The following is a 20,909-nucleotide window of genomic DNA, read 5'->3' as shown; positions in this document are numbered from 1 at the left end:
TGATCATCATCATTAACTTCCTCCCCAGTCGGTGTAGGCACCACGGGAACATTTTCCCGCGCTGCGCTACTTTACGGTTCGGAAGGGGTGACTATCACCTCATCAAGTTCCACTTTCCTCCCACTCAATTCTTTCGAGAGAAACTCCTTCTCCAGAAAGGACCCGTTCTTGGCAATGAAGATCTTGCCTTCGGATCTGAGGTAGAAGGTATACCCAATAGTTTCCTTAGGGTATCCTATGAAGACGCATTTTTCCGACTTGGGTTCGAGCTTTTCAGGTTGAAGTTTCTTGACATAAGCATCGCATCCCCAAACTTTCAGAAACAACAGCTTAGGTTTCTTCCCAAACCATAATTCATACGGTGTCGTCTCAACGGATTTAGACGGAGCCCTATTTAAAGTGAATGAGGCAGTCTCTAAAGCATAACCCCAAAATGAGAGCGGTAAATCGGTAAGAGACATCATAGATCGCACCATATCCAATAGAGTGTGATTACGACGTTCGGACACACCATTTCTCTGAGGTGTTCCAGGCGGCGTGAGTTGTGAAACTATTCCACATTTCCTTAAGTGTGTACCAAATTCGTGACTTCAATATTCTCCACCATGATCTGATCGTAAGAATTTTATTTTCCTGTCACGTTGATTCTCAACTTCACTCTGAAATTCCTTGAACTTTTCAAAGGTTTCAGACTTGTGTTTCGTTAGGTAGACATACCCATATCTACTTAAGTCATCAGTGAGAGTGAGAACATAACGATACCCTCCGCGAGCCTCAACACTCATTGGACCGCACACATCGGTATGTATGATTTCCAATAAGTTGGTCGCTCGCTCCATTGTTCCGGAGAACGGAGTCTTGGTCATCTTACCCATGAGGCATGGTTCGCACGTGTCAAATGATTCGTAATCAAGAGACTCCAAAAGTCCATCTGCATCGAGCTTCTTCATGCGCTTGACACCAATGTGACCAAGGCGGCAGTGCCACAAGTATGTGGGACTATCGTTATCAACTTTACATCTTTTGGTATTCACATTATGAACATGTGTAACATCACGTTCGAGATTCATCAAGAATAAACCATTGACCAGCGGGGCATGACCATAAAACATATCTCTCAAATAAATAGAACAACCATTATTCTCGGATTTAAATGAGTAGCCATCTCGAATTAAACGAGATCCAGATACAATGTTCATGCTCAAAGCTGGCACTAAATAACAATTATTGAGGTTTAAAACTAATCCCGTGGGTAGATGCAGAGGTAGCGTGCCGACGGCGATCACATCGACCTTCGAACCATTCCCGACGCGCATCGTCACCTCGTCCTTCGCCAGTCTCCGTTTATTCCGTAGTTCCTGTTTTGAGTTACAAATATGAGCAACCGCACCGGTATCAAATACCCAGGAGCTACTACGAGTACTGGTAAGGTACACATCAATTACATGTATATCACATATACCTTTGGCGTTGCCGGCCTTCTTCTTGTCCGCTAAGTATTTGGGGCAGTTCCGCTTCCAGTGACCACTTCCCTTGCAATAAAAGCACTCAGTTTCAGGCTTGGGTCCATTCTTCGGCTTCTTCCCGGCAACTGGCTTACCGGGCGCGGCAACTCCCTTGCCGTCCTTCTTGAAGTTCTTCTTACCCTTGCCCTTTTTGAACTTAGTGGTTTTATTCACCATCAACACTTGATGTTCTTTTCTGATTTCTACCTCCGCTGATTTCAGCATCGAATATACCTCAGGAATGGTCTTTTCCATCCCCTGCATATTGAAGTTCATCACAAAGCTCTTGTAGCTTGGTGGAAGCGACTGGAGGATTCTGTCAATGACCGCGTCATCCGGGAGATTAACTCCCAGCTGAGTTAAGCGGTTGTGCAACCCAGACATTCTGAGTATGTGCTCACTAACAGGACTGTTCTCCTCCATCTTACAGCTGAAGAACTTGTCGGAGACATCATATCTCTCGACCCGGGCATGAGCTTGGAAAACCATTTTCAGCTCCTCGAACATCTCATATGCTCCATGTTTCTCAAAACGCTTTTGGAGACCCGGTTCTAAGCTGTAAAGCATGCCGCACTGAACGAGGGAGTAATCATCAGCACGTGTTTGCCAAGCGTTCATAACGTCTTGGTTCTCAGGGATTGGTGCTTCACCTAGCGGTGCTTCTAAGACATAATCTTTCTTGGCTACTATGAGGATGAGCCTCAGGTTCCGGACCCAGTCCGTATAATTGCTGCCATCATCTTTCAGCTTGGTTTTCTCTAGGAACGCGTTGAAATTGAGGACAACGTTGGCCATTTGATCTACAAGACATAGTGTAAAGATTTTAGACTAAGTTCATGATAATAAAGTTCATATAATCAAATTATTTTATGAACTCCCACTCAGATAGACATCCCTCTAGTCATCTAAGTGAAACATGATCCGAGTCAACTAGGCCGTGTCCAATCATCACGTGAGACGGACTAGTCAAGATCGGTGAACATCTCCATGTTGATCGTATCTTCTATAAGACTCATGCTCGACCTTTCGGTCCTCCGTGTTCCGAGGCCATGTCTGTACATGCTAGGCTCGTCAAGTCAACCTAAGTGTATTGCGTGTGTTCCGAGGCCATGTCTGTACATGCTAGGCTCGTCAACACCCGTTGTATTCGAACGTTAGGATCTATCACACCCGATCATCACGTGGTGCTTCGAAAAAACGAACCTTCGCAACGGTGCACAGTTAGGGTGAACACTTTCTTGAAATTATTATAAGGGATCATCTTACTTACTACCGTCGTTCTAAGCAAATAAGATGCAAAAACATGATAAACATCACATGCAATCAAATAGTGACATGATATGGCCAATATCATTATGCTCCTTTGATCTCCATCTTCGGGGCACCATGATCATCTTCGTCACCGGCATGACACCATGATCTCCATCATCATGATCTCCATCATTGTGTCTCCATGAAGTCGTCACGCCAACGATTACTTCTACTTCTATGGCTAACGCGTTTAGCAACAAAGTAAAGTAAATTACATGGCGTTATTTAATGACACGCAGGTCATACAAAATAATAAAGACAACTCCTATGGCTCCTGCCGGTTGTCATACTCATCGACATGCAAGTCGTGATTCCTATTACAAGAATATGATCAATCTCATACATCACATATATCATTCATCACATCTTCTGGCCATATCACATCACATAGCACTTGCTGCAAAAACAAGTTAGACGTCCTCTAATTGTTGTTGCAAGTTTTTACGTGGTTTGTAGGTTTCTAGTAAGAACGTTTCTTACCTACGTATGACCACAACGCGATTTGCCAATTTCTATTTACCCTCCATAAGGACCCTTTTCATCGAATCCGTTCCGACTAAAGTAGGAGAGACAGACACCCGCTAGCCACCTTATGCAACTAGTGCATGTCAGTCGGTGGAACCTGTCTCACGTAAGCGTATGTGTAAGGTCGGTCCGGGCCGCTTCATCCTACAATGCCGCCGAAACAAGAAAAGACTAGTAGCGGCAAGAAGAATTGGCAAACTCAATGCCCACAACTGCTTTGTGTTCTACTCGTGCATAGTAACTACGCATAGGCCTGGCTCATGATGCCACTGTTGGGAATCGTAGCATAATTTTAAAATTTTCCTACGCTCACCAAGATGCATCTATGGAGTCTACTAGCAACGAGGGGAAGGGAGTGCATCTACATACCCTTATAGATCGCGAGCGGAAGCGTTCCAATGAACGTGGATGACGGAGTCGTACTCGCCGTGATCCAAATCACCGATGACCGAGTGCCGAACGGACGGCACCTCCGCGTTCAACACACATACGGTGCAGCGACGTCTCCTCCTTCTTGATCCAGCAAGGGGGAAGGAGAGGTTGATGGAGATCCAGCAGCACGACGGCGTGGTGGTGGATGTAGCGGGTCTCCGGCAGGGCTTCGCCGAGCTTCTGCGAGAGAGAGAGAGGTGTTGTAGGGGAGGAGGGAGGCGCCCAAGGCTGTAGGTTGCTGCCCTCCCTCCCCCCCCCTTTATATAGGCCCCTGGGGGGGCGCCGGCCCCTGGGAGATGGGATCTCCAAGGTGGGCGGCGGCCAAGGGGGGAAGGGGTTGCCTTGCCCCCCAAGGCAAGGGGGAAGCCCCCCCACCCTAGGGTTCCCAACCCTAGGCGCATGGGGGGAGGCCCATGGGGGGCGCCCAGCCCACTAGGGGCTGGTTCCCTTCCACTTTCAGCCCACGGGGCCCTCCGGGATAGGTGGCCCCACCCGGTGGACCCCCGGGACCCTTCCGGTGGTCCCGGTACAATACCGGTAACCCCCGAAACTTTCCCGGTGGCCGAAACTGGACTTCCTATATATAATTCTTCACCTCCGGACCATTCCGGAACCTCTCGTGACGTCCGGGATCTCATCCGGGACTCCGAACAACTTTCGGGTTTCCACATACATATATCTCTACAACCCTAGCGTCACCGAACCTTAAGTGTGTAGACCCTACGGGTTCGGGAGACATGCAGACATGACCGACACGCCTCTCCGGTCAATAACCAACAGCGGGATCTGGATACCCATGTTGGCTCCCACATGTTTCACGATGATCTCATCGGATGAACCACGATGTCGAGGATTCAATCAATCCCGTATGCAATTCCCTTTGTCAATCGGTATGTTACTTGCCCGAGATTCGATCGTCGGTATCCCAATACCTTGTTCAATCTCGTTACCGGCAAGTCTCTTTACTCGTACCGCAATGCATGATCCCGTGACTAACGCCTTAGTCACATTGAGCTCATTATGATGATGCATTACCGAGTGGGCCCAGAGATACCTCTCCGTCACACGGAGTGACAAATCCCAGTCTCGATCCGTGCCAACCCAACAGACACTTTCGGAGATACCCACAGTGCACCTTTATAGTCACCCAGTTACGTTGTGACGTTTGGCACACCCAAAGCACTCCTACGGTATCCGGGAGTTGCACGATCTCATGGTCTAAGGAAAAGATACTTGACATTGGAAAAGCTCTAGCAAACAAAACTACACGATCTTTTATGCTATGCTTAGGATTGGGTCTTGTCCATCACATCATTCTCCTAATGATGTGATCTCGTTATCAATGACATCCAATGTCCATAGTCAGGAAACCATGACTATCTGTTGATCAACGAGCTAGTCAACTAGAGGCTTACTAGGGACACGTTGTGGTCTATGTATTCACACATGTATTACGATTTCCGGACAATACAATTATAGCATGAACAATAGACAATTACCATGAACAAAGAAATATAACAATAACCATTTTTTATTGCCTCTAGGGCATATTGCCAACACTACTAATGTAAAACCTCAACTTTTCAGCGAGCTATGGAAAAAATGGTGGAACCGCCACCTTCTGAAGGTGGCGAGGCAACTATAACCGCAATGTCAGCTCTTGCTGCAGTGGGTCAGTACCTGTCCACTAACAGTGCCAAAAGCACGTTCCTGCGTAATACTGGCTTGGTTGTTAAGGCAATCTCGTCCAAACTACCTCATGATCAAGATATGGAAGCTTAAAACAATGTTGTATCTGCGCTCCAGACACAAGTCCATTCCCTAACAGAGACCCTTTGTGAAACAAGGAGAGACATTGTTCGATGTTGTCAAGATATGCACGGTTTTGAAACCAGACTATCAGACATTTGCTATGTTGTTCAGGAGCCTAGGAGAACTGAAGGCGAAGGTTATGGTGCTCCATCGGACAATACAGCATGAAAACGGAACAGTCGGGTCAAATGAACTGAGCTTCTGAACTTCTGGTGGTGCATTTATCTGCTAGACTGTTAACTTTTATGCCAACCTTCCTTTTGTTTTATAGTTGTAATTTGTTTTGGTGCGATACAAAATTTGTTCTTAACGTGCAGGCACCGGCTGAAGAAAACAGCAAGCCATTTTTGTATAGTGTAGGGTGTTCCCTATATTTGCACTGGTGGCGAACTTTGATGCCCACCGGCTGTAGTTAACATGGGCCTCCTACGGGCCATAGAAACAATGGGCCTTCTAAGGGCCGTAGAAACAATGGGCCTTCTACGTAGCGTAGAAACAATGGGCCTTATACGGGCCGTAGACACAATGGGCCTTCTATGGGCAGTATCATCAATGGGCCTTCTACGGGCCGTATGATCGGTTAGCCAAACATGGGCCAATAACAGACCACATTATGGCCGTAAATGGGCTAGACTTGAAATCGTCCGTTCATGGGACGACCATAACGGGTCGTCGTTAATCGGCCGTATTTTGATGATGCTATGAAAACGGCCCAACGTATTAACGGGCCACAAACGGGCCGACTGTAACCACGGGCTGAATTTGGCCCACAAGCAAAAAATGACAGTAACGGGCCGTAAGTAAACGAATGTGGAAATGAGCCCAAGAATAAATGGGCCCCGAGAAGGCCGGAAGATAACATGGGCTGGAAACGGCCCAACGGAATAATGGGCCGTTAATGGGTATAAAGTGATACACTGTTCATTACGGCACAGTTTCACCACGTGCTGTTAATGGGTATAAAGTGATACATTGTTCATTACGGGCCAGTTTTACCACGGGCCGAGATTAATAAGGGCCTCATATGGGCCGAAAGACGTCATGGGCCATACATGGGCCGAAAGTTAAAACAGGCTGGAATTATATTGGACGGCCCAGATGACGCTATTGGGCCTAATTCGGATAGGTCGTAAACGGGCCCTGGGTTAGCGGGCTATAAATGGGCTATATGTGAACAGGCCGTTCACAGGCTTGTCGTGGGCCGGCCCGCCACCTTTTGACCAAGTCAAACGGGCCGGCCTTTTCACAGGAATGGGCCTCTGTTGGGCCATGCCACGTGTCGACGTATCATAGGCGCTTTGGGTCCAATGAGTGGATGGCATCTATCCCAACGGTGAGCCGACACGTGTTTCCTCCAGCCAATGATGATTTTACACGTGGAAAATCCCCATTAGTCGGGGCTGTTAACGGGTTATCGGATCCAAAACCAGACCCGATAGCTTAACGGCGTTCCGTTACGGTGGATGCCACGTGTCGGTCACCCTTGACGAAAGCACTTATGTGACGCGCGATTTATCGTCATGGAAGTGGACACTTCCGTGATGATAATTTTGGTAATGTCATGGAACACTTGTACGACAGCACAGGTATGACTATCTTGATTCTGTCATAAAATCGTCATGGGTGTACATGCATGACAGAAAACGCGACCTACTGTGACAAACACGTATCATCACGGAAGTGTATTTTTTTTGTAGTGGCTATGATCCCCCATTGATATCTGAGTCGCATCCTGAGTTAATTCCTTGTGCACTAATTTCCGTCTTTCCCACTATAGATACCAAGCTGAGATAGCTGTCATTTCTCGAACATTTTGGTATCCCATAATGCGCAATTCTTTGATCTGGAAGGAGTAATAGGTATTCCAATGTCGCCTCTCCAGCACGATCAATCTCACGGGCTTTATTAATAATCACATCCATCCCTAGCCTTTCCCAAACCTCCTTTGCTTTAGTACATAGGAAAAGCATGTGCTTTGCATCTTCTACACCCTAAGAGCAAGTAGGGCAAGAGGGCGACCTTGGCAGGTCATACGACCGCGCATAGGCCGTCTTGCGCTCTGGACCAGCCGCACAGGTCCAAATGCCTTCAATCCTTTTGCCACTTTTATGGTAGGTGATAATCACATTGATTGATGTGATTCCACTATAATTTCCTGATTTTTCTTCCATACTACTCTTTTTGCTCCAAAAGACATATCCTGGGGAAACCGACAAAAGATAGCGCGTGAACGCAGTAAAATTCCATAAAGCCTATTGCTTAGGCACAAAATAAAGACTAAAAATTTCACATAAGTTGGACTCATCAGGCACCTTCAGCAGGAGGCGGAGAGAACGAGGAGGGGGAGCCAAATGAGTAACCTCGCAGGTGAGGGGGAGAGCCGGGTGGGGAATCTCTTATCTTCATATTTTCTCTAGGATAGTAGCAGTTTTTTCTTAAGACAGTTATGGTTTGAGGATGAAGAACAACAGTCACCACAAGAGATCCCTCATATCCGTTTGCCATCTTGGCAGTAAGGGAGGGAGAGGGCTCGGATACTTAAAGAGTTTTGTGGTCGTCATCAACGTCTTTCTAGTGGCCTCATAGTGCTTTGTGAATTTCTCATGAAGACAGAGAGGTTTGTGTCCTCGGAGCATATTATTTAGAGTTTATCTTATTGCATCATGTTGCTTTGGTTGGTTTGATTGATTCTTTGTATTTACATGGGGTCGACCGCAAGATCATCTAGGGGTTCAAACCTCAGGCTCTACTAGAATAATGTGCCTATCGAGGGGTCCCTGTCGGGTCTTATATAGGTGGATGATGCAAGGTTACAAATCTCGAGTCGGTCGAGGAGTTGTCCTAAGCTACGTTTGGTAGCTAACCAGGTCGGCTGATACATGTGGATTCCTAGCCTAAAAATATATGTATTTTGTGTGTCCTCGGTTTGAGAGAGACGGACGAGACAAGAATAGTAGTAGCAGGTGGCAGGCCGGCGTGGATGGACCAAAAAATGGCATTCCTGCATCCGTCTTTCCTGACTGACTGCCTTCCTTCCTCAACAAACCACAATCTCTACCGATTAATTAAGATCCTGGTAATTAATTACATGCATTCCTTAATTCCCTCTCCTCTCCTCTCCTGTAATCTCTTCCTTGTTCATTTCATTCTGATTATGCATCATCAGCGCGCTAGGATTGCTTCATTCGTTCCTGATTATTCTTCTTCTGCTGTTATTGTCTTGATGATGCATGCATGCAGATCCACCGTGTTCATGTTGTGAGCTCATCGGGTGCGCCGGCGGTCGACCTGCGGTGGTGCCGGTGCCATGGACGAGGAGGAGGAGATTGAGGGGGTGCCGGCCTTCTTCCACCGCCACCCTCTCCTCCTCTGCTTCCTCCTCTTCCTCGCCTTCACCTACGCCTTCGTCTACCCCGTCTTCGCCTTCGTCCTCGCCGCCGCCCCGGTCCTCGTCCTCACCGCCCTCCTCCTCGGCATCGTCCTCCTCCACAGCGTGCCCCAGGATCATGACCCGCATGTCTACAACAAGATCAGCCACCGCCCACCACAATGCCAACCAAGCACCAGACATCACCACCGACCCTCCGACGAATCCAGCGACTCCTCCTCCTCCTCCGTCGACGAAAATGACCACCACCCACCCACCATGTCCACCGCCACCTCGCACGCCTCCTTCCCCGACACCGCCGCCAACACCGAATCAGAATCAACCGACTCTGACCACGAAGGAAAGCAGCACAACCACCAGCGGTCCGAGAAAAAGGACGCGGTGCGGGCGGTCGCGTGGACGGCCGATGACGCCAAGAGCATCGAGAACATCGGCTCGCTCGAGCTCGAGATGAACGCCACCGTCGAGAAGCTCATGTCCAGGCGTCGCGCCCGCGGCCACCAGCGACCTCTCCACCACCACCACCAGCACGTCATGGAGCTCGACGACCCGTCCAAGCTCAGCATCGCCACCAGGAAGAGGAACCCCTTCGACCTCGACGGGCCCTACGACGAGGACGACAACTTCCCCGACTCCGCACCCTCCATGCTCGGCCTACGCCCCTCGCGCAACCCCTTCTTCGATGATGTGGACGACGATCTCCGTCTCCAAGCACCACCGCAGCCGTCGTCCATCCCGGGGGCGGGGGCGGCGGCGCAGAAGAACGCCATGCTGTTCCGACGGCATGAGAGCTTCACCGTGGGTGCGCCGTACGTGAGCGACTTCCGGCCATCCCGCTTCAGGCCCTACTTCGTCACCGAGAAGATGCAGGGCCAGCCGGTGACGGTTCCCGAGGCCAGCCGCAAGAGCAGCTCCTCGTCCACGTCTTCCTCCTCTGCGGGTGCCACTGCCTATGCCTATGCCTATGCCTACGCCTCCGCCAACAAAGAAGAAGAGGCAGCAGCAGAACAAGAAGAAGCTTTGGCAGCAGCAGCAGCAATGTCGGAGGAGGTGAAGCCTGGCGTTGAGTACAGCAGCAGGTCTCATGAGGTGGCGGCGGTGGACGTGGAGCTCATCAGCGACTCTTCCGACGATGACATGACACTGCCTGGTGGTGGCCATGCCCATAAAGGGCAGCATGTACAGGCACAGCAGCAGCAGCAGCAGGAGGTGGCTGAGCAAGAGCAGCAAATGAAAATGAAGCTGCAGCAGGAGCAGCAGCAGGAGGAGCAGATGAAGATGAAGGTGCAGCAGGAGCAGCGAATGAAGCAGCAGTTGGCTGAGCAGGAGCAGCGAATGAAGCAGGCGGCTGAGCAAGAGCAGCAAATGAAGATGCAAATGCAGCAGCAGCAGCAGCTGGCGTTATCAGACGACGACGAGGGGGATTCGTTTGAGGTGGAGAGCATCACGAAACAAGTGGCAGCGGCGGCGGCGGGCAAAACCAAACAGCTTGAGACAGATCCTGCATACGACTATAGCCCGTCAAAGACGGAGAAGGCAGCATTTGCCCAGTTACCTCCTCCGGCGCCGCCAAATAAGCTGCAGACGATGCGGAGAGTGTTCTCAGAAGAAGACGCGGATGAGCCATGGGCAGCGCCGAGCGAATTGGAGGAGACAGCTGAGAATGAGGGCAGGGAGCAAGACCCTCCTCTTTCTGCTCCTGCTGCTGGTGCTGCCCCTCCTCTTTCTGCGGCCGCCAAGAAAGCTATCGGCAAGTCCACCAAGGCGTACAAGCCGCCATCCAAGAAGGCAGTCTTAGGCTTCTTCCGCAAGTGACACACAACACAACCAAACTCTGCTCTGCTCTTCTCTTCTCTTCTCTTCTCTTCTCTTCTCTTCTGTAGTCTCAGGACCTCAATGTAAAAAACCCAAGGAAGAAAGCAAATACCCTTTTACTGACTGGCATGATTATTGCCTGACCTGGCTCTGTACATTATTATGTAGCTAGGAAGATATTCCTTACTTCATCATGTCGTAACGAATCTTTATGCTTTAGCAATGCACCACGCTAATTATTCCATCTCAAATGTACTCACTCGGATTCCTTGTCTGACCACCAAGCAACCGAAAAATGCCCACCAACGCTGCTATATCACACCTCATCCCCCTATGCCTTGGCCATCTTTCTGCATTCATCAAACACCATGAATTCTGCCCTCACACTTGTCTCCTTCCAGTCTCCCTCCCTCAACCTAAAACAACACCCGCCGTCCCGACGACAGCAGATAAGTGCCAAGTGGGAGAAGAGACAACAATGCTCACCAAAGCCCATACGATCAATACCAGGGCCAAAAGCAACCAGGGGCCTCAACAAAGCTTTCCATGGAGATGGAGATAATGCCTTGACAGATGTGATTCATGAGTTCTACTCCTCCCTCAATGACAAGGACATAGCACGGCTCATGGAGCTCATTGACCCTGATTGCACCGTCGACCACGCTTCCTATTACAAACCACTCAACTTCAAGGTTATTCTCTCATCTCATCTGCTCAAATATCTCTGCCATCAAGGTAATAAATAAACAAATAAATTAGAACCAAGTTCCCATACTCACAACAACAAAAAGAACTTTGCTGCTGCATGCAGAAGACGATGACCTACTTCGCAAGGCTCATGGGATCCATGGGGGAGAATGCCAAATTTGCTATCGATGAGGTTTGTCAAGGAGTAGAACCCACTGTTGCTGTAGTAATGTGGCACCTTGGTAAGATCCTGCAGCGTGGAAAATTTTCACATTATAAGTGGCAGGCAGTCTGGTAGTACATGCTAATGATATCACCTTGTTGCAGAGTGGAAGGGCAAGATCATCCCGTTTACCGAAGGCCTTAGTTTCTACACCTGTTCGGCAAACGGAGAAGAGCTTCTTATCAGGTACTCCCTCCGTAAAGAAATATAAGAGCGAGCGTTTAGATCACTACTCAGTAGTGATATAAACGCTCTTATATTTCTTTACAGAGGGAGTAGCAGAGATTCTCAAGAAAACATATTCTCAAAATTTCCGTATAATATTAGTACCATGTTTCTATATTTCCATCCATCTCTTGGAGATTATATTTCTTTTAGATGTAATAAAAAAAATTCACCCACGCTGCAGGAAAGTTCATATCTTCAACGACTCACCTGTGAAACAAGGAAACCGGGCATTGGTAGGCATAAATAATTCTGCTGCTGCATCCAACTATGTTTCTTAGTCTGACTACCTCTAGCTAGTTGCCTTTCATGAAATATTCCAATCCCTGCAGGACATACTTCATTCCGTTGCCTATTCGTTCGACAAAAATCCAGAATCAGCTGAAAGTATGTGCTTCATAAATTTGACTTTTTAGTACAGTAATAAATTAGAACCACTTAAAACCCAGCTAAGCATGGACGTTCACATGCAGAAACTCTACAGGACACACAAGGGCTTGGGTCCTTTGTCAAGCTTTACGAACTCTGCGTGGAGCTTACCGCGCGTCTTTTCAGATTTGTGGTGGGTGGATTGGTTACGGGAATCCTCATTTTGTATAGCATATGCAAGGAGTTCATGTAAGGAGGCAATACCACAGGAAATCCCACATTTTCAGAAGAATAACAATTCTCAAAGATACCCTGTGATGCTGGTTTATTTCATCCTATTCTTGCTCCTGTGTAACAAAAACGGTGTCATTTCACTCTTAAAAGAAAATGACTGTCGGTGTTTGTAGGGATGTGTATTGTTGTAAGAAAGACAGGAAGTACTGAGCAATGCTACTATCACATTCTAATATTACTATATTGTGCCTATGTGTTATTCCTTCCTTGTGTGTGGGATGGTGAATTCCTTGGTTAACTAACTATAAGTGGATACCATCATACCATATAACTCTGCATTGACTCGAAAAGAGTATGGTTTCAGTACGTCGACAAGTCAGACTGGATGGGCATAGCCTCAACGGTGCATGCCGCCTCGGTACTGGCTCATTTGTGATTGCAGCAGCAGGAACAGGATCAGGAGCAGGAGGCATAGGAACAATTACCTATGGCACAACCAAGTAAGCTGGCTTCCATGTGGAGAGTATTCAAAGAAGATGAGCCATGGGTGGTGCCCGGCACACTGGAGGATACGAGGACCACCAAGAATGAGGTTCCCACTTGCTCCTCTTCCTGAAGCTGCGCTGCTGCTCCTCTTGCTGCTGCCGTGAAGAAAGCAGTTGGGAAGTCGAGCAAGCACAAGCCACCCTCCAAGAAGGCAGTCTTAGCAGGCTTCTCCTTCTTCAGGGAAACTCAATGTAAAGCATAGCAAAAGGAAAACCAAGGAACAAAGCAATACCTTTTCACAAATTGGCATGATTCTTACCTTGCCTGGCTCTATATATTTTAGTGGAAGTAATTCCTTACTTGATATGGTAACAAACAAATGTTTATGCTTTAACAGTGCACCACGCAAATTCCATTTGATGCCAGGAAGCTTCTTCCCCTATATGTAGACTCAGATTCATTCTCTAACCAGCAAGCAACTAGAAATGCCCACCAACTCTATATCATACCTCATTCCACTATGCCTTCACCTCTTTCTGCATGCAAACACCCAAACACCATGAATTCTGCCCTCACACATATCTCCTTCCACTCTCCCTCTTATTTCATCCTAAAACAGCGCCCGCAGTCCCGCCACCAGCATATCAGCATCAAGTGGAGGAAGAGGCAACAATGTTCAGCAAAGCCCATACGAGCCATACCAGGCCCGAATGCAACCGGTGCTTACCGTGGAGGTAATGCCTTACCATCTTCACCCCTGACAGATGTGATTCAGGAGTTCTACTCCTCCCTCAATGACAAGGATATCACGCGGCTCAACAAGCTGATTTCCCCTGATTGCGTCATCGAGGACACTGCATACTACAAACCGCTGGACGTCAAGGTTTTACCCGCATGCATCTCACTTTTTCATCTGCTCCAATATCTCTGCATATTTAACCATCAGGCTATTAATTTGAAGCCAGGTTCCCATACTCGGAATTCACAGAAACAACTCTGATGCATGCAGAATACCCATACCTACTTCACAAGGCTTATCAAAGTTATGGGGAAGAATGCCAAATTTGCTATCGATGAGGTTTGTCAAGGAGTAGAACCCACTGTTGCAGTAATGTGGCACCTTGGTAAGATCCTCCTGCACCATGGAATTGGAATTATAAGTGGAGGATAAGGATAATTGTATCATCATGCTGCTTGTTGCAGAGTGGCGCGGAGAGATGATCCCATTTGCCAAGGGCTGCAGTTTCTTCATGTGTTCAGCAAATGGAGCAGCCCTTCTTATTAGGTAGTAGATGAGATTAATAACTAATGTAGTAGATGAGATTAATTTATATATAATACAGTGTTTCAGTGTTTCCATCCATGTCAGGCAAGCTGTTGGAACTATAATGCTTTAGTGGTTATATTCCGTATGCTTTTGTTTGAAAACCAGGGTTTGATCTCTAGATAATTTTCTCTTAGAGGTAATACTCCCCTTGAACTGACACAGAAATGTTTTCACCCACCCTGCAGGAAAGTTCATATCTTCGACGAGTCACCCCTGAAACCAGGAAAGCTGGCATTGGTACGCGTACTAACCTAACCAGCTTCTTGTTTTTCCTGCTGCACCCAACTAAAATCTTAATGAAATATTCCAATGCTTACAGGAAATACTTAATTTTGTGACCAACGTGTTCGACACATTCCCATATATAGCTAAAGGTATGCTCTTCATCAAATCATCTGTTTACAGTAAACAATTATTGGTTAAAATCCAGCTAAGCATGGAGTTACACGTGCAGGTTTCCTAAAGAATAAAGAAGCACTAGCTCGGTTCTTCGCGAGGTTTTATAAATTCTGCGGGCCTTTTATCGTCCCTCTTGTTGCATATTATACCGACGTCCCTATTCTTGCATATTATACCCGCTTCTGGTCATATGTGGCACAAGGATTCACTATGGTGCTCAACATGCTGTATAACATTTTCAAGCGGTTCATGTAAAGTACTAATATCAACATTCAGAAGAAAAACAAATCTCGAAGATACCCTGTGTGGTTGCAATCAATTACCGGTAACATCACGGGTGAAGGATCAGCGAAGGACCTACAACAACCAGCTGCAGTATAGAGACCGTCAATGGCTCAGAATATTCCACATGATGGTGGTTTGCTTCCCAGAGGCTTCCTACTTTTGCTCCTGTGAAACAGAAATGGACATCATTTCACTCTTCAAAGGAAATGTCTGTTAGCATAGGGATGTATATAACCACAGGATATTGTTGTAAGAAGAACTGACCAATACTATTGTTACATTCTAATATTACGTACTAATTTGCAGCATCGAATAAAATGCCCCCTAAATATTCTGCTTACGAATTCTTGTGTAACAGCTGCAGTAGCATCTTACAATATTTGCCTATTTGTGTAGTTGTAGGTTTTTCTTTTAAGACCCCACAATCTGTATACACAGTACAGTCTGCACTTCACAGGAGAGTTTAAACACTTTCAAGTCTCGTGCTAAGCTTAACCCTGACAGCAATGTAAAGATATCTATTTCCGTGTGCTTTATCGAAAAATCTATTTTCGTGTGTAGCATTAGATATTTCCATTTGAAGCTTGAAATTGACTCCATATTCCAGATCATGTTCCCTTTTTGTGGGAGTAAAATATCCAGGTAAAGAATGCTTCAGTCCTCATAGCTCCCCTTCCCACTAAAGAGCGCAAGACAAAACAATTATCACTTGGAGTTTCATATAACGCTTACCAGAACTCAAATCATAGACGCTGTATTAAAGTCTTCTTCTGGAAGTGCCGACAACCAAAATCAGCTGCTGCTTCCTCTTCCCCTTAATTTCCCTTTCCCTTTCCCTTTCCCAAGATATACATACAGCCTTCTCTTTCTCTTCCCCTTTCCCCTTTCTTCCTTCCTTGACAAGTCCCTCCTTATCTTCTTTTCTGTAGACAACCAAGGAACTCAATGTAAAGTAAATCAGAGCATAAAGAAAACCAAGGAACAAGTTATACTACCCTTTTACAGATTGGCATGATACTTGCCTGGCCTGACTCCGTAAATTATGTAGCAAGACATTCCTTACTTCATACCGTAGCAAATCTTTATGCTTTAGCAATGCACCGTGTGAATTCCATCCCATTCCATGCCAGGAAGCCTCCCTGCTACATTCAGATTCATTCTCTAATAGCCAAGCAACCAAAAATGCCCAGCAACACTATATCACACCTCATTCCTCTATACCTTCACATCTTTCTGCATTCAAACACCCAAACGCCATGAACTCTGCCCTCGCGCTTGTCTCTTTCCAGTCTCCCTCTTTCAACCTAAAACAACGCCCACTGTCCCAACGCCAGCAGATAAGCGTCGAGTGGGGGAAGAGGCAACAATATTCACCAAAGCCCAGACGAGCGATACCAGGGCCAAATGCAACGGGGGGACTCAACAATGCTGACCGCGGAGGTAATACCTTACCATCTTCACCCATGACAAATGTGATCCAGGAGTTCTACTCTTCCCTCAATGACAAGGACATCACACGGCTCACGGAGCTGATTGACCCTGATTGCACCGTCAAGCACACTTCATATTATAAACCACTGGACATCAAGGTTTTACCCGCACCTCATTCTCTCATATGCTCCAAGAACTCATGGTTGAGTCCTACCATCAAGCTATTAATTTAAAACAAGGTTCCCATACTCACAACTCGTAGTTTGCTGACTGCAGGATACTATTGCATACTTCGCAAGGCTTATGGAAGCTATGAGAAAAAATGTCAAATTTGCTATTGATGAGGTTTGTCAAGGAGTAGAACCCACTGTTGCTGCAGCAATATGGCACCTTGGTAAGTTCCTGTAGCATGGAATTCAAACAAATAAGTGGCAGGCAATCTGGTAAGTGATAATGATATCATCTTTGTTGCAGAGTGGAACGGTAAGATCATCCCATTTACCAAAGGATGCAGTTTCTACATGTGTTCAGCAAAAGGGGAAGCGCTTCTTATTAGGTAGCTGAAATTAATACCCACTCGTGTCGTGATAGCATATTCTCTAATTTCTACACAACATCGTGCTTCCACCTTGGTATTCTCTTTCTTTCTAATGTCGCATGTTCTCTAATTGACACCGCAGGAAGGTCCACATCTTCAACGAGTCACCTGTGAAACCAGTAAATCTGGCATTGGTAGGCATACTATTACTAATAGCTTGTTTTTGCTGCTGCATCCAACTATATTAGTCTGACTGCCGAATACCTCTAGCTAATTGCCTTCCATGGAATATTTCCAATTCTTACAGGACATACTTCTATTTGTTACCTTTTTGTTCGACCTACTTCCAAAACAAGCTGAAGGTATGTATGTATGTGCCTTTTCAAATCAACTCTTCGGTAGCATAAACCATAGTACAGTACTACTTAAAATCCAGCTAAGCATGAAAGTGTGTATACATGCAGATTTTCTACAGAATCCAGAAGCACTAGTCCAGTCCTTTGTGAAGTTTTACAAATTCCTCCTGGAGCCTGTTATCGTGTATCTTGTTGCATATTCTATCCGCTTCTGGTCATTTGTTGTGAAGCTTTACAAATTATACGTGGAGCCTATTATCGTGCATCTTCTTGCATATAATTTCCGCTTCTGGTCATTTGTGGCACGAAGACTGGATACGGTGCTCGACGTGTTGTATAACATTTTCAAGCAGTTCATGTAAGGAACTAATATCCCAGAAAAGTCTACATTCAGAAGAATAGTGATTCTCGCAGATACACCATGTGGATGCAATCAATTACCGACAATATCACGAGTGGAGGATCCGAGAAGGGCTTCGGCAAATGTCGATGGATCAGAATCTTCCACATGATCTTTATTTGTTTCCCGAGGCTTATCCCATCCTTGCCCTGTGAAGCAGAAATGGACATTCAACCTTATAAGAAAATTGCTGTTAGAGCAGGGACGTATATATATAACCACAAGATAGATATTGCTGTAACAAGTACTCAGAAATTCTGCCTATGTATTTCTTCTGAAAAAGCTGCTGTGTCATTCTACAATCTATCTGTTCGCGTAGTGTAGGTTTTTCTTTAAGAGGCCACCCCACAATCTGTATACTACACAAGCTATTTATTTCTGTATGTAACGCAGGAGTAAAATATATATCCAGGCAAAGAGTGTCAATTCAATGCAAGACAGAAGCATCATAATTTAGAGTTTAGACCAAGCAAATCATTGACATTGTATGAGAGGGTGGTTTGCTTCGTTAATTGACTAATAAAGCAGATACCACATGCCATACTCTGCAGTGACTCCTTTTGCGGGGAGGAACAATAAAGCAGACACTAATTAAGAGAGCTTGATTCAGAATGGGGTGGAACAATAATCTATTTCATAGAAGTTTCAATGCAGTGGAATTTCTATAGATCCTTGAAGAGCAAAAGGCCCCTGAAAGAATCTTGCATTGTTCTTCTCATCATCCCATGCTCGATGTGCAGACGTCGAAAGAAATGGCTCTCTTCGTGGAATTATCCTCGTGGCTCTTTTTTTGAGTGGAAAACTGGAAATCCATATAGGAAGCATCCGAGAACCTGGCATAGAGAAACAGATCATAGCGCGCATCTGTTAGGCTTTAGCTTGAATATCTGCATCACTCTTCATCCTGTGTTCCCATGGAGCACCACTGATGCCTGAAAGGGTATTCTGAAATACTGTGTCCGATGGGTATAACTCCAGTGCCTTCCTTGTGATATTTTCTGCGACAGACAGATCATTATGGAGCTCGCAAAATGCTAACAGATTCTTGTACATGGACACGTCAGGCCGGATGGGCATGGCCTCAATGGTGCATGCCGCCTCCGTAAGACGACCCACTCGTCCTAACATATCCAGAAAGAGTGTGTAGTGGCTCCTTTGTGGGGAAACACCAAACGAATTCCTCATAGAGTTGAAATGGTTGATGCCAATGTCAACGAAGCCACCATGAGTGCAGGCATAAAGCACAGCAGAGGAAGTGATGCTATCAGGCTGTGCCCCAGCCAATGTCATGTCTTCGAAAACCGACAGCGCTTCATAATAGCACCCATTATTGTATGCCAGCCCAGATATTAGTGCGTTCCACGACACGACACTTGGCTCCCTGATTGAGTGGAAAACACTCTTAGCATCCTCCACACACTTATGCTTGCTGTACATGTTGATAAGGCTGTTGGAAACTGAGACCTGACTGCTCAATCCCAATTTCAGCGAGCAGCAGTGCAAGTGCTTCCCAGGCTCTATGGATGGCAAGGTCGCAGCAGCAGAGAGGAAGCAGGCGAGACTGAAACCATCGATACGAACCTCCTCACGAAACATGTGGACTACCATCTCAAGGGCCTTGCTTGGAAGGCCGATCTGATTCAGCCCCTTTGCAAGGCTTGTGTATGTGAGGTTGTCCCTTGCACAGGCCATTGTTGTCGCAACTGCCCACGCGTCATCCATTCTTGCAAACCTGGAATAAAGATGGACCAGCGAGTTCCCGACAGACACATCCAAAGACCCAAGGCTGGTCTTGAGCACGTAAGCATGGATTTTTGTAGCATGTAGGAAAGAGTCTGATTCTGAGGAGGAGCTGCAGCCCTTCAGAAGGGTGGAGACGGTGAATGAGTTGGGTTGCACCTCGCTGGCCCGCATCTCTGCGAACGCCGCAAATGCATCCTTGTCTCTGCCATGGCGTGCAAGTCCAGCGATCAAGGCGGTCCAGGACACCACATTCGGGCTGTCTGTGGCCCTGAACGCATGGAGCAGGTCGAGCAGACGGGCGGACGACTTGCTGTACAAGTCGACGAGCGCGTTGCAGACAGAGATGTCGTGCTCCAGAGCAAACTTGAAGACACGGGCATGGAGCTGCCGTCCAGTCTGTGACGCCTGGGGCTGGGCAGAGGAAGAAGAAGCACAGGCGGTGATGATCCCGGAGAAGGTGAAGGCACTGGGCAGCACGCCAGCCTGCTCCATGTGACGGAACATGCGCAGAGCGGCCTGGAGGTCTCCTGCCCGCGAGTAGCCGGCAATCATGGCCGTCCAGAGCACGACGTCCGTGTCGGGCGTGGAGCAGAGCACGGCGTGCGCGTGGTCCATGAAGCCACAGCTGGAGTACATGTGGAGGAGCGCGGTCTTGAGCACCAGGTTGAGGTCGGCCCCCCAGCGGAGGAGCTGCGCGTGGAGCTGCCTCCCGTGGCAGCACAGCTGCCTGGAGGCGCAGAGTGCCAGCAGGTTGGCGAAGGTGTGCTCGGTGGGCGGGGCGGCGCCGGCGGCAAGCATGCGAGGGTAGAGCGCGAGGGCCTGTGCCCAGTCCCCGGCGCGGACGAAAGCCGACATCATGGCGGTGTAGGCGACGGCGTCCCTGCGCGGCATTTCGTCGAACAGGCTGGCGGCGGCCGGGAGGTCGGAGCGGGCGGCGGAGTAGAAGGCGAGCAGGGAGCAGGCGAGGACGGGGTTGGAGGCGGCGAGGCCCCGGCGGCACGCCTGCGCGTGTATCTGGTAAGCCAGGCGGGCGTCGCGGCAGCGGAGGAGCGCCGAGTAGGCGAGCTCGTCGACCGCGGCGGCCGGGTGGGCGGCGAGGACGCGGCGGAAGACGGTGAGCGCGGCGGCGTGGCGGCCGGCGCGCGCGTGGTCGGCTACGGCCGCGGCCCACGAAGCCGCCGCGCGCCTCTGGCTCTGGCATGGCGCTGGCAGCCGCAGCCGGAGCGGCATATTCTTCTTCTTCTTTCTGGCTGGCGCTCAGTCAGAGTCAGAGTCAGAGTCAGCTACAGCTGCATAAAAATCCATTCTTTCTTGTCGTGAATCTATTCACTTTCTTTCCATTCAGTTTTCAAAAATACTATTAGTAGAAGACTGAATTTATGTACTCCAGATATAATCCAATTCATTCATTCAAATTC

At 47.7% G+C, this 20,909-nt stretch overlaps 5 protein-coding genes across 8 annotated transcripts; 4 read left to right on the top strand and 1 right to left on the bottom strand.

The window, feature by feature from the left end:
- Nucleotides 1–8,622: 8,622 nt before the first annotated feature.
- LOC123124014 (pentatricopeptide repeat-containing protein At5g52850, chloroplastic) lies at nt 8,623–20,759 on the bottom strand. Of its 4 annotated transcripts, none has more exons than XM_044544714.1 (11): nt 17,790–20,759; nt 15,756–16,856; nt 15,062–15,188; nt 14,033–14,147; nt 13,522–13,939; nt 13,012–13,451; nt 12,464–12,639; nt 12,134–12,275; nt 11,793–11,851; nt 11,615–11,725; nt 8,623–11,512 (listed from the first exon to the last, which is right to left on the bottom strand). In XM_044544714.1, exon 1 carries the CDS (start codon nt 20,719–20,721, stop codon nt 18,616–18,618), a length of 2,106 nt encoding a protein of 701 aa, XP_044400649.1. In that variant the 5' UTR covers nt 20,722–20,759; the 3' UTR covers nt 8,623–11,512; nt 11,615–11,725; nt 11,793–11,851; nt 12,134–12,275; nt 12,464–12,639; nt 13,012–13,451; nt 13,522–13,939; nt 14,033–14,147; nt 15,062–15,188; nt 15,756–16,856; nt 17,790–18,615. The 4 variants fall into 4 exon arrangements, with proteins under 4 accessions (XP_044400649.1, XP_044400650.1, XP_044400647.1 ...); XM_044544715.1 differs by having other exon boundaries at nt 13,012–13,939; nt 17,790–17,897; nt 18,293–20,759; XM_044544712.1 differs by having other exon boundaries at nt 13,012–13,939.
- On the top strand, nt 8,893–10,788 carry LOC123124015 (uncharacterized). The gene has a single exon (XM_044544716.1). It carries the CDS (start codon nt 8,893–8,895, stop codon nt 10,786–10,788), a length of 1,896 nt encoding a protein of 631 aa, XP_044400651.1.
- On the top strand, nt 11,157–12,567 carry LOC123124019 (uncharacterized). The gene is made up of 6 exons (XM_044544719.1): nt 11,157–11,480; nt 11,600–11,717; nt 11,803–11,884; nt 12,108–12,159; nt 12,256–12,310; nt 12,397–12,567. Exons 1-6 carry the CDS (start codon nt 11,157–11,159, stop codon nt 12,543–12,545), a joined length of 780 nt encoding a protein of 259 aa, XP_044400654.1. The 3' UTR covers nt 12,546–12,567.
- On the top strand, nt 13,509–15,433 carry LOC123124018 (uncharacterized). Its single transcript, XM_044544718.1, has 6 exons — nt 13,509–13,895; nt 14,022–14,136; nt 14,216–14,297; nt 14,525–14,576; nt 14,659–14,713; nt 14,794–15,433. Exons 1-6 carry the CDS (start codon nt 13,533–13,535, stop codon nt 14,991–14,993), a joined length of 867 nt encoding a protein of 288 aa, XP_044400653.1. The 5' UTR covers nt 13,509–13,532; the 3' UTR covers nt 14,994–15,433.
- On the top strand, nt 16,280–17,792 carry LOC123124016 (uncharacterized). The gene is made up of 6 exons (XM_044544717.1): nt 16,280–16,612; nt 16,731–16,848; nt 16,929–17,010; nt 17,135–17,186; nt 17,300–17,354; nt 17,457–17,792. The coding sequence occupies exons 1-6, from the start codon at nt 16,280–16,282 to the stop codon at nt 17,708–17,710; spliced, it is 894 nt and encodes a 297-aa protein (XP_044400652.1). The 3' UTR covers nt 17,711–17,792.
- Nucleotides 20,760–20,909: the final 150 nt, after the last annotated feature.

This window comes from Triticum aestivum, chromosome 5D, assembly GCF_018294505.1.
Source record: "Triticum aestivum cultivar Chinese Spring chromosome 5D, IWGSC CS RefSeq v2.1, whole genome shotgun sequence".
Lineage (NCBI taxonomy): Eukaryota > Viridiplantae > Streptophyta > Magnoliopsida > Poales > Poaceae > Triticum > Triticum aestivum.
This window is presented reverse-complemented; position numbering and strand designations above follow the sequence as displayed.

Bases quoted from the DNA above. Each gene is read 5' to 3' on its own strand.
- LOC123124015 (XM_044544716.1), top strand. From the start codon at position 8,893: ATGGACGAGGAGGAGGAGATTGAGGGGGTGCCGGCCTTCTTCCACCGC.
- LOC123124019 (XM_044544719.1), top strand. From the start codon at position 11,157: ATGAATTCTGCCCTCACACTTGTCTCCTTCCAGTCTCCCTCCCTCAAC. The intron at 11,481-11,599 runs GTTATTCTCTCA...TGCTGCATGCAG, and splicing joins ACAAACCACTCAACTTCAAG to AAGACGATGACCTACTTCGC. The intron at 11,718-11,802 runs GTAAGATCCTGC...ACCTTGTTGCAG, and splicing joins TGTAGTAATGTGGCACCTTG to AGTGGAAGGGCAAGATCATC.
- LOC123124018 (XM_044544718.1), top strand. From the start codon at position 13,533: ATGCCTTCACCTCTTTCTGCATGCAAACACCCAAACACCATGAATTCT. The intron at 13,896-14,021 runs GTTTTACCCGCA...TGATGCATGCAG, and splicing joins ACAAACCGCTGGACGTCAAG to AATACCCATACCTACTTCAC. The intron at 14,714-14,793 runs GTATGCTCTTCA...TTACACGTGCAG, and splicing joins ATTCCCATATATAGCTAAAG to GTTTCCTAAAGAATAAAGAA.
- LOC123124016 (XM_044544717.1), top strand. From the start codon at position 16,280: ATGAACTCTGCCCTCGCGCTTGTCTCTTTCCAGTCTCCCTCTTTCAAC. The intron at 17,011-17,134 runs GTAGCTGAAATT...TTGACACCGCAG, and splicing joins GGGGAAGCGCTTCTTATTAG to GAAGGTCCACATCTTCAACG. The intron at 17,355-17,456 runs GTATGTATGTAT...GTATACATGCAG, and splicing joins ACTTCCAAAACAAGCTGAAG to ATTTTCTACAGAATCCAGAA.
- LOC123124014 (XM_044544712.1), bottom strand. From the start codon at position 20,721: ATGCCGCTCCGGCTGCGGCTGCCAGCGCCATGCCAGAGCCAGAGGCGC.